Source organism: Microcaecilia unicolor, chromosome 1 (genome assembly GCF_901765095.1).
Source record: "Microcaecilia unicolor chromosome 1, aMicUni1.1, whole genome shotgun sequence".
In the NCBI taxonomy this organism is placed as follows: Eukaryota; Metazoa; Chordata; class Amphibia; order Gymnophiona; family Siphonopidae; genus Microcaecilia; species Microcaecilia unicolor.
In genome coordinates, this window is record NC_044031.1 from 234742028 (window position 1) to 234754682 (window position 12655).

The following is a 12655-nucleotide window of genomic DNA, read 5'->3' on the forward strand; positions in this document are numbered from 1 at the left end:
GCATCATGCTAAAGAGACAAACCTTTTGTGCTTCATAAGGTGCAACATGTATAGCATAGCAGTGGTTCCCAAACCTGGTCCTGGAGGCACCCCAGCCAGTCAGATTTTCAGGATATCCACAATGAATATTCATAAGAGACATTTGCATGCAGTGGCCCCCAGAATGAGGGGAAATATTTATTTCTGAAGTATATGCATCTTTGTATGTGTACATGTACCTTACAACTCTTCTCCTGCTTTGCCTTTTTGATTGTACACCGGTGTAATTTTATAATAGCAGTTTTCCACATATAAGACATGCTTGCCATTTGGAAATGGTTTATAAAATTTTTAAATCACCTCCTGAGGTCAGTATGCTAAAGTGTAGGAGTCTTAGTGCACAAGTGTGAGTTCTGCACATAATTTTCTGTGCAATTATGGCTGCCCTGTGCATGCCAGATTTTAGCAAACATGAGAACACTGTGTGCAATGAGTTGCTTTTACAGTGCTTTGCTCATTTAGATCAAATGGTAATGAAGGCCTTAGCTTTTAAACCCATATACAAAGAAGGTACCCCATGACCCAAAGGCTTAAAGACTGGTTTTCTCACACTGGGAATGTAGGTACATAGGGCCCGATGCACAGAGCCTACCAGGTCAGCAGTGTGCTTTTTAGTCTGGTTCCAGCCGGTTTAGCATGCTTGTTATTCAGCGGGAGATGCACAAAGGGGCTCTCTGGGCTTTTTATAGTGTGGGGCAGCAGACAACAGGAATCCTATTGTAACCTATTTAAATAAGCTATTAAGCATTCAAATGTGCATTCCAAGTGATGCACAGCTGTTTTCTGAGCAATTCCCCAGAAGCAGCCCCTACCTTATACAAGGAACTTTTTAAGCCTAAGGCTAGTCTTTTGTGACATGTGCTAAAATAATCTCCTGTGGGGAATGTCAAGAGAGCTCTAAGGAGAGCAGAGGGCAGGAGTTTACTTTTCTCTTCCAGGACGAGCTTGTTGGACTGTAAGCAGTGCTCCTGAGTTTGATGAAGAAAGCACTTGAAATTAGTTTAAAAGCATTATGGACGATCATGGTCAGAGGGCTAGATCCATAGAAAAAAGAGAATCGGCCCTAGAGAGGCAATAGCAGCAGCAGCAACAACATTTGAAAAAAAAAAAAAAAGACTACACACGGCTTTCATACTGTCAGGTTCTCAGGTTCAGAGCTCGTGGGGCCGGGCTCTGGAGCAAACGTGAGCCCTTGGGCTGCTGCCGAGGAGCGGCAGCAGCAGGCAAAACCCCCCAACCAACACTGGGCAAGCACACCGGCACCGGCAAGGACTGCAGGCACCGCCCAGCGAGCCGGAACACAAGGACTGGAATCACCCGGACTGGAAGACACAGGACTGGAACACTGGACTTCAATCCCCCAGACTGGAGGACACAGGACTGGAACACACACCGGACTGGAACACACTGGACTGGAACACACTGGACTGGAACACACACCGGACCGGAACACACTAGACTGGAGCACACTGGACTGGTCCGTACAGCTTCACCTGCGCTTGGCCACTACCCCCCCCCCCCAAGGGTTGAGCCCTTGGGTTCGAGTGGCCGGCAGGACTTACCGGATACCAGATGACACAGGGACCAGGACTGGAAATAGAAGTACTCCTAAATCTAAACTGACCTAAGTGTTCCGAAGTACTAACCTAACAAGAGGTTCCTAACAGTGAACCAAACAGCAGTGCACTAAACACTAAACACACAGCAGAAGTGCTACCAAGCACTACAAGGGAAAGCAGGGAAGCCACAAAGGAAAAGCAGGAAAGCTAAATACACAAGCTAGCAAAGGAGCTTCCTAAGCCCCCACGCTACAGCAGTGCACCATCGCACTAACCTAACTCAGGTGCCACTAAGCACCGAGCTACAGAAGTACTTCTCACAGCAAACTGAAGTGCCTCTAACAGCACCAAAACCAGAAATACTTCTAACAGCAAACCTGCAGTGCTTCTAACAGCACCCAAACCCAGAAGTACTTCTAACAGCAAACTGAAGTGCTTCCTACCGCACTAAAACCAGAAGTACTTCTAACAGCAAACTGAAGTGCTTCCTACCACACCCAAAGGGAAAGCAGGGGAGCTACAAGGGAAAGGCAGGGAAGCTAAACACTTAAACACAGGTCAAATGTGCACACTGCACCTACACTAACCTGGACCTAAAGCAAACACAAGCAGGGAAGCCAAACACATCAGAAGAAGTGCCCACTGCACTAACCCTACCTCAAGCACGCGTTGCAAAGGCCTTGAAGGAAAGAACACCACTTCCTTATCAAGGCCCTCCCTGATGATGTCACACTCCCTAGACCCAGGCAGCACACTGAAACCCAGAGAGCACACTGAAACCCATAGAGGCCCAACCCACACCAATGCAGCACCGTGAAGCCCTTGAAGCCAGTACACCCAAAGAGAGGTAGAGCTAACTCAGTCCACACACACAGCTGTAGTAAAGTGAGACAATTAGAGTCATGCTGCTGGAAGCTGCCAGCATACAGAGAGAGAGAGCCAGCTCAGAAAGGACAGACAAAAGAAACAGAAGCCAGCGAAGCTGACCACCAGGAAAAAGGTAACTTTGAGAGGGGTTCTGACCACGATCATAACACATACGGGCAGCCTGTGTGCATCTGTGAAGGCCGTAGCACACACTACTATGAGCATGCACAGAGCAGCCACACTTAGCAATTGGATGTTCTGTGTATGCTCAGTTTACTGATTGGCTGCCCCCCTGCCAAGCTGCTCACTGTTTTTGCAAGCAGCTCATTTGCATCCATTTTTTTTGGTGCATCGTTCGCTATTTCCATCTCTGTGATTTTTATTAAGGTGGAAATAGTGATCAGTGCTTTACTGGGACTTTGGTGCATCGGCCCCATAGTCTGAAATGGAGTAAAACATTAGCTCACTAGTGAGGGTTTTATGCCAGTGTGAACTTTCCACAACTTTTTTTCTTTTCTTTTCTTGTTTATTGAAGGGAATGCATGGACAAAAACACAAACACACAAGCAAACAAAAAATCAGCAGGGGAATGAGAAGCTGTTGGTGGTTGCATTGCTGAATGCAGAACTAAGGGAGAGAGAATTTATGGTTGGCATTCCAGACACACACATCTAGGGGTGAATTATATATATGGCGATGAAAAAGCACTATTCTATAAGCCGTGCTTAAAATTAGGCACGGCTTATAGAATAGCGCTTATGTCTAGGAATCACGCCTAATTTTAGGTGGACTCATTTGCAACAACTGAAACTTGGTGCAAATGTACGTGCCTAATTTAGGTCCATATCCCCCTTTGTTCTCTAACAACATATGTAAATGTTAGGAATGTCCCTGTTCTGCCAATGACCCTCCCATTTATGCACCCCCTTTTTCAGCTCGCACGTAAAAGCCAATTAAATCTAATTGGTGCCAATAATTGGTTGTTTAGCCAATTATTGGCTCTAATTAGCTCATTATTCAATTAAATTGTACATGCAAATTGGGCACACACCCAAATTTGCATGTGCAATTTTTAGTGGTTTTTATAGAATTATTGGGCTAATGCACATAATCCCATGGATTCTATATAGCGCAAGTTAAATTGCACACACAAATCTTGTCATATTCTGGATTTCCACGCGCAACTTAGTTAACAAGCCAATCAGTGCTGACAATTGCTAATTAACCAGCAATTAGACACTAATTGGCATTAATTAGAATTTATATGCAGAATTGTCTAAGCGTATTCTGTAACATGCTGCATTTAAATTCGAAGTCGCATTGTTGAAAAGGGGGCGTGGAATGGGCGTGTCTTGGGCATTTCTAAAATCTATTCACGTTGTTATATAATACACCTGATCCGCACGGTGTATTCTGTAAACTACACATAACTTTAGGCGTATTCTATAAAGTACTCCTAAATTTAGGCGTACTTTATAGAATACACCTAAGCATATTTCTTTTCAGCGTGATATATAGAATATGGACCCATAGATGCGCATGCAGTGCTCCTCCAAGTGCCAATATAATCTCTGTGCAAAATATTGATCCTGTTGCTAAAACACATCCATATGCACTCCCATTTTTGGGCAAAAGTTTTGCACACACACATTGCTTGCATACAATTTGATTACAGCATTAGGCATAATCATATTTTCATGCATGTATTAGGAAACTGTGTGCTCAGTGTACTGTGTGTCCTAAATGAAGGATTTGGTTGGCCTGTTCGTTTAGAAAGTCATAAGAAGCATTCACTGATAATTTGTTTATCCTTTGCTATATCATTTTCAGCAATATTTGCGTTATTGGCAAACACATATAATTGTAACAGCTCAGTAATTCATCTTTAATGTTCATCAGTAAGGGGACTGGTAGTTACTAATGTGTGTTTAGGCAATAATGCACGATCTTTTCCTCTTAACATGTGTTAATGGCAATACTGTGCATTATATTACCATCATGCACATTAGTTTAAGGTACTGCAGACTACCTAAAAATGACATGCTAATGTATACTAAATGGCATGCTATTATAGTAATCGAATATTATTATTCCTGGAAAAATAATGCCAGCTCAAAGCCAACATGTGGCTTGATGCTCCCAGGGAGCCTATCTTAAAGGGGCCAGTGCTTTAAAAATAAAAGTACAGTTCAGGGTTCGTGAGTCTCCCCTCTCCTTCTGGTACTTTAAAAATAAAAATGCAGTGCAGGGTTTGCAGATCCCTTCTTCACATCCCCTTCCCTAGCAGATATCCCCCACCCCTCACCACATTAGAAATAGTGTCCAAGCCCCACCTCTACCCCTATCCTCCCTTTGACCCGTTAAAGATCTGTACCTGCATGAAAACGTCTCAGCCCCTTGGGCCTATCTGAAATTATCCCTACTGGTCTAAGGGGTTTGGGGCAAGAGGGATTCCAAACTGCTCATGCCATTGCTGCTGCCTGGTTCAAAATGCTGCCTTTGACCCATAGTACTCACCGGGCCCTGGCATTGATATTTAGTGGCATTATTCAGGTAGTACTGGGACCATCCAGGGGTGGAACTAAGACAAAGCTATTAAGGGTCCTTTTACCAAGCTGCAGTAAAAAAGGCCCTGCGCTAGCAGTGGGAGTTGTTTTTGCCGCTCTCTGAGGCCCTTTTTACTGCAACGGGTAAAAAAAGGCTGAAAATAGCCATGGCTATGCAGTAAGATTGCTCTTACTGCATGGCCATGTGAGGGGGAGCACTTACCGACACCCATAGAGGTCATGGTAAGGGCTCCTGCACTAACCCATTAGTAACCCTAAGTACAGCATTCAAACATACATAACATTACAGAAGCTAAAATAGACCCACCAATCAATGACACATTAAAGCAGAAATAACAGCAATTTTTCTTACAGCATCCAACTGGCAGTTCTTGTCAAGTCTTATTTTCATGCCGTTCAGGATATATGTTTACCTTTCTTAAAGTGTGTCATACTTAGCCATTTTCACCACTTTGAATATGAGTAAATGAGGTAGTTGATGTTGCTCATCACAACCCAAGGTCTGCATTGCAGGGATATATCAAAAACACGAACCTCTGATACACAGAATCAGAAGTTTAAGCAGTGGATAAGGGCTATAATAAATATAGGATGCACTCTTTATTCCAAAAGAATACAGACTCTGAGAAACAAAATATAGGAGCACATAAGTTAAAATAAGACTAGAAAAGGAAGCAGTCAATACAAAGTTTAAGATAAAAAGCAAAATCTGCAGCCACAGTAAGGACCTTGGTGCATCTGAATTGCTTCATTTAATTTTGTATTCATAAGAATTCTCTTTTCTTAGGATTTGATCAATTTTGTTTTCACCGCTGTAACTCCGAAGATGCAGATTTTAGAATGCATGTACATCAAGCAGGCTATCGATCTCCTGCAGGTAAGTAGGCAAAGTGAGCAGGTTATCTGTGTTTTGTTTCCTCATGTGCCACATACCATGGTGAGAAGCTGTGTGTGTCTTGCAGGGTCTGTTGGCAGAAAGGGATGAGAAGCAGCCGGATCCGGATCATGTGGCTCGCCTGTTTGTGTTTGCTGTAATGTGGTCAGTGGGAGCCCTGCTAGAGCTGGATGATCGAGTAAAAATGGAAGCGTTCTTAAGGGATCATGCCGCCACATTGGAACTCCCCACTACAAATGGAGATGAAACCATCTTTGAATTTGTCATTAATGACAGTGGCCAATGGGAACACTGGTCAAAGAAGGTTTGTCTGCTGTTTATGCCCTTATTTAGTGGGAACATAATTCAGATACCACTGCAGTGAAATACATTGGAAATAAATTGACAGCTGTGTACTACAATAATTTTTCATAGATGTACAAAAGAAGAAACCCTTTATTAGGTGGGCCAAGTGACATTACTCATTTTTATTGATTCTGTTTTATTTTTTATATAATTAGCTTTGTTGTCTGTACATGAAAGGCAGTATAGCAAGCACCATTATAGACATAAACATAACCATAACCTGCTAAGTCAACTACAGAAAAGCCTGCTGTGTGATTAACAGAGTGATGGGCATGTTAGGAAATTGTTTTCCATGTCCTCACTGAAGGGTTCATTTACTACCAGCACATGCTAACATCATTAATGCACATCATTTATCACAGGACTCATTTTCTCCAATTTAGATATCAGAATAGGGTTAGAGAATGAGGTTTGATCCAGAAGCAGCCGATATTCTGTTTTCAGCAATTATTCTTGTTTTGCGTCTTGACACTGCCAATGCTTAGTCTGTTCTTAAGTCCCATACAAATCTGCCTTAGGGTGGTGATGATCAACAGTTTTGGAAACAAACTGATAGGTTTGTAGTGAATATGGAAATGGTATAAATATGCTGAAGATTTTGAAGCTCTGTTTTGTGGTAAAGCATCTTTCAACTTATTGGCCAGGGATTGCTCAGGTGTTTGGGTAAGTTCAAGAATTCTAATGTGTTCTAAAAAGAGGCAAGACCACTCAGTGATAGCATGCATAACTTAAGAGTTTCATCCATGGAGAGGTTTAGTATAGATGTAGTTTTCCTGCTTAGTACGGTAGGGCAAATGTTAGGGGGTGGCAACCAGGGTATTGCCCTGTACCCCCATGCCACAAGGAACCACAAGCCTGCCTCAATCTGAAAGAGGCATAGAGGAGCATAATCGAACGAAAACGTCTATCTCCATGGGCGTTTATCTCCAAGAATGGGTCCGTGAAGGGGCGGACCGCACCATATTTTCAAAAAAAATAGACGGTGCTCTCCGGTGTGTAGTGGCCCCCTAGTAGCTTCTGCCTGGCCTCACCAGCCCTTTGCCTCAGGGAACCACCTTGAAACCAGACTTTTCTGTGAGTGCGTTGACTCGGGCCTCTATGTTTGGGCCTCCCCTTCCCCTCAGGGTGACCTCTTCATTAACCTTCAGTCCTGGCCCGGCCTCCCCGCTGTATCTCCTGGTAACCAATCTCCCTTACCAGTTCTTCTGGTGGGGCCCCCTGGTCACCCTTGTCTAGAAGATAGCACAGCTTCCTCTGCTTGCAAAAATATGCAAATTAGCTGGTTGCATGTAAATTCAGTTTATTAGAGCTAGGTTACAGTCTTTTGGGAACCTGGCTTTCCAACTCTTCTTTGACTGCGATTCACCCCCCTGAGACCATTTACTGGGGGACATCTGGGTCTCAGGGTATAACAGCCACCTCCCCTGGATAGGACACACTTTATTCACCTTAACCTTACGGTCCTATCCTCCACCCCACGGCTGTTCGTTCACTTTAACCACTTCACAGTTCCACCTCAATATTTTGGGGACTTCTAACCCCAGGCTTTTGCAGCCTGCTTTACCTTGTCAGACACATAGTCCTGGACACACAGTCCTTCCTCCTCAGCACCGGGATCACACAGCCCAGGCTTCCAGGCTCCCATCTTCTCTCCCTCGGGCAAAACTCCTCTCTTTCAGGCAAAAACCCCCTCTTCTGCTAAGAGGAAGCTATTTATGAGGTGTCCAATAAACCTCCCCACCTCTTGAGACCTCGCCCCTCTGGTTCTAGAAAGATCTGGGTCCAGAAGTCTCTTCTCACTCCCCCAGCTATCTCTCTGGAGCTCCCTCTACTGGCCCATACATGCCAATACTCAGCTTGATCCCTGGAGCTCCCTCTAGTGACCAGAATGGGCATTTTCCCGATTTCAGTGGGAGAGCGCCCTCTGGCGGCCTCCTCCTGTAAGGGCAGACACTGTGTTTATCACATAGTCCATGTTTTATTCGACAATTTGTGAGCTGGACGTTTTTGTTTTTCAGCGATAATGGAAAATGAAAGCACCCAGCTCAAAAACGAATAAATCCAAGGCATTTGTTCGTGGGAGGGACCAGGATTCGTAGTGCACTGGTCCCCCTCACATGCCAGGACACCAACCGGGCACCCTAGGGGGCACTTTTACAAAAACAAAAAAAAAGGTAAAAGAGCTCCCAGGTGCATAGCACCCTTTCCTTGTGTGTTGAGCCCCCCAAATCCCCCTCAAAACCCACTGCCCACAAGTCTATAGCCCTAAGGGGTGAAGGGGGGCACCTACATGTGGGTACAGTGGGTTTGGGGGGTTGGACGACTAAGCATTAAGTAGCACAATTGTAACAGGTAGGGGGGGATGGGCCTGGGTCCACCTGCCTGAAGTCCACTGCACCCCCTAACAACTGCTCCAGGGACCTGCATACTGCTGCCAGGGAGGTGGGTATGACATTTGAGGGTGAAAATAAAAAGTTATGAAACATCATTTTTTGTGGTGGGAGGGGGTTAGTTACCACTGGGGGAGTCAGGGGAGGTCATCCCCGATTCCATCTGGTGGTAATCTGGTCATTTAGGGCACTTTTTGGGGCCTTATTCGTGAAAAAATAGGGTCCAGGAAAAGTGCCCTAAATTCTAGCTACAAACGCATACTTTTTTCCCATTATCGGCGAAAGGCGCCCATCTTTGTTCGGGTGATAACCATGCCCCAGTCCCGCCTTCACCATGCCTCCGACACGCCCCGTCAACTTTGTACGCTTCCGCGATGGAGTGCAGTTGAAAACGTCCAAGTTCGGCTTTCGATTATACCGCGTTATTCGTTTTTGTGAGATAAACGTCCATCTCCCGATTTAGGTCGGAACTTGTCTTATGCTTAATTATCATGGCAGTTCTGAAAAACCCGACTGGCTAGGTGAGCCTCTTTGAGAGGGTTAAGTAACATTGGGATAGGCAAACAATTATAAGAGGTGATTTACCACTCAGAAGCTGGACATAAAATATAGATGACTGGCTGGATTATCTCTAGACCAACTAATAGATGGATGACTAAAACTAATTATTTGTTTATTTATGCATGCCCAGAAGTCTTACCTAGCTGTTTTGGACTTCCAGGTCAATTGGAACGAGTTTCCACTGGGCTAGATCATTGTAAGCCTCCATTTGCAAATACCAAGGGGTTCCCCTATTTTTGTGTATAATTTTATGCATATACTATTATGATTTGAAAGATAATTTTAATGACAAACCATTTGAAATCCAATCAAAAATTGTTTAAATGAGTAAGAGGTTTTGGTGTCTACTTACTAAGCTGTGTTATTGCAATAATGCATTCTATTACCCATACACACTATTTGCCAATAATATACATTAATTGACTGTAAAACAAGTTATTCTGCTCCAATATAGAAGTAATGCAACAAAGAGAGGGAGCAAAGTACAAACACAAGTACAAATAGCAAAAAAACAGTACCAAGAGCCTTCAAAATAGGGATACAGTTCCTGCTATGCGCCTCGACACACCATCATCTTAAGAAAAAGAAAAGTATGCCCCCTTTTGAAGGACTATTCCCTTTTAGTAAGCTCCTCACCCTTTTGGAAAAAAGTGTGTTCCCCATCCAGAAACTACAATCCAGTCCTCAAAACCCTGCTCACACTTACTCAGCCATCGGTGGTGGTCTAGTTGAGGCAGGCGTGATCCCAGATGCTTGCTTACACTGATCAGGTGATCAGGAAAAAGAAGTATCTGGAGTCCAACTGCTGTCATTTTGGAAAATGATTCAGCTAGGGCAGGAGCATCTGAGGATTGCTACTACCCCCACAAACCAACATGGATGGACAGGTAAATGTGAAGAGGGTTTTTTTGGGAGCTGGGCCACTTTTTTTTTCCTAAAAGGGGATAAGGCTTGCTAAAAAGGGACAGCCCTTTAAAGAGTGGGACACTTTTATTAGGGCCCTGGGGTGAGGGTGCAAGAAGGGATACAGGAGCTTACCCTCTCACCTTCCAGAGTTTTTACAACAATGGATTGCTGGGATTGGAGGGTGAGGGATGGATGTTTACTGTCCCTTGCAGGCCCTTAAAAGATGGCCACCTTATGAAGGGTGCCAGTTGTGGCTCTGAAAATTACTATGGTATTCTCTAAAATGTGGCGGTAATTTTCCTGCTGTAAAATGGCCTGTAAACACACTGTTGTAATAGTAGCTCAAGTTGAGCTACATCTAGATACAGTAGGTATTTCCCTTTCCCAAGATCACAAGGAGCAGCAGTAGGATTTGAACTAGTCAATAACCACTAGGCTAGTCTCATGAGCTTGAATAATTATGAAATTTGGATTTTTATTCCAGGTTCCTGAGTACACCTACCCTAAGGATTCAGTTCCTGAGTATACTTCAATTTTGGTTCCTAATGTGGACAACGTCAGAACAGATTTTCTCATGCATACCATCATGAAGCAGGGCAAAGCTGTTCTACTTATTGGTGAGCAGGGAACAGCTAAGACAGTTATGATTAAGGTAAGTCAATACTGCACGCCGAGCAGAGTTTCACGTCTTTATAACAATGGAAATGAATCATGACTCTGTGTCACTGAGAGCGAACCAGACTACAATAAGCCTTCATAATGACTAGTTTAGAGATCTGTGAATTAAGTTCTCTGAATCTGTTAGAAGTTGTAGGAGTTTGGTGAATAAGGCTATGAAATTTAAAAAAATATATATATACAGACCCCTCAAATCAGGAAACCTGCATCCCAGTTCAAGCAGGTATGTGTGATTTGAGGGGTTTACAGGCAAATTCAATGCAGAATCTCACAAATAGGCTAGTGCATTGTGAATCCTAGTAGAATCTGGCCAGATTTTCCCCAGATTTGCTGGTGAAGTTGTGTGAAAATTTCAAACATTTCATCACCTTGAACTAGTTTATAGTTCTGCTGATATGCATTTGATTCTAATTGTTCATATATCTCCACTGGTGTGCTATGCAAAGTAGAACAGAAAGGTACTCCTCTTTTTCCTTATTTGCAACTTTTGATAATTTCTGCATACAAAAGGATATCTATGTTATATTATTTTAATTCCACAATATTATATAGCCCAGTGGTTCCCAAACCTGGTCCTGGAGGCACCCCAGCCAGTCAGGTTTTCAGGATATCCACACTGAATAATCATGAGAGTTTTGTATGCAGTAGAAGCAGTGCAGGGGGTAGATTCAGGAATAATATCAGGAAGTACTTTTTCACAGAGAGGGTGGTAGATACCTGGAATACTCCTCCGCGGGAAGCAGTGGCGTAGCTACGAGCGTAGATTTCAGTGGGGACCCACCTCCCGGCGAACCCGCCCCCGCCGCCGCCTACCTTCCGTTTTGCTGGTGGGGGACCCCCATTCCCCGCCAGCCGACGTCCTCTCCCGTAGAACGCAGCGGCACTGGCAGAGAAAAGTCTTCTTCCTTGCATGCTGACGTCGTGCAGGACGTCAGACTCAGAGAACAGAACTGTTCTCTGAGTCTGACGTCCTGCACATACAACGTGCAGGACATCAGCATGCAAGGAAGAAGACTTTTCTCTGCCAGACAGTGCCACTGCGTTCTACGGGAGGAGGACGTCGGCTGGCGGGGAGTGGCATCCCCCACCAGCAAAACGGAAGGTACGCGGCGGCGGGGGAGGGTTCGCGGCGGGGAGGGGGTGTCGGCAGAGACGGGGGGGGCGACAATGGCAGCGGGAGGGCAGCGGCAGGGGGGGGGGCTAAAATGTGCCCCCTCCCCGCGAGCTGTGGACCCCCCTCCCACGCAAGTCTGGCTATGCCCCTGGCGGGAAGTAGTGGAGATGAAAATGGTAACGGAATTCAAAAATACATGGGATAAACAGAAACAAGCTTAGTGGTGATTAGATGGCAACAAAGCCAGAGAAGCAAAGCCAGTGCTGGGTAGGCTTCTATGGTCTGTTCCCTGATCGTGGCTCGACAGAGTCAGCTTCTGTAACTGGAGAACAAGGCAGCGTTCTAAGGTTTGAAATCTGAAAATGGCAAGGACAAATCAGGATCAAGTATACGTATCATATCTTATACTATTGTCAATTATTACAAATACAAGGGTTACAATTAATTTTATAATTAGTCACGCTGTATCATCTACTCATAAACTGCGCTAATTATATTGATCATAAACAACATTACTATAATAATCACAACGCTTTAGCGTCACACAAAAATGTCCTGGTAATCCACTGTTCAATCGATGACGATCTTGCAGACGAAAATCTATTCTTTCACAACTGAATCACGCAGTTGGTGTAACCGGAGACAGAGGGGATCCCGGGTGTGCCTAGAAGCTCTAATGGGGTGGTAAAGGTCTCCTGATGAAGAGAAAATGAAACACGGCCTGTGTTGAGACC

At 44.4% G+C, this 12655-nt stretch overlaps 1 protein-coding gene across 1 annotated transcript in view; it reads left to right on the plus strand.

Moving 5' to 3' along the window:
• LOC115471141 (dynein heavy chain 5, axonemal-like) overlaps window positions 1-12655 on the plus strand; it is a 766968-nt gene that overhangs the window by 351597 nt on the left and 402716 nt on the right. The window contains 3 exon segments of the mRNA XM_030204834.1: window positions 5820-5909; window positions 5995-6231; window positions 10614-10781. Of these exon segments, the coding sequence (XP_030060694.1) occupies window positions 5820-5909; window positions 5995-6231; window positions 10614-10781 (495 nt within the window).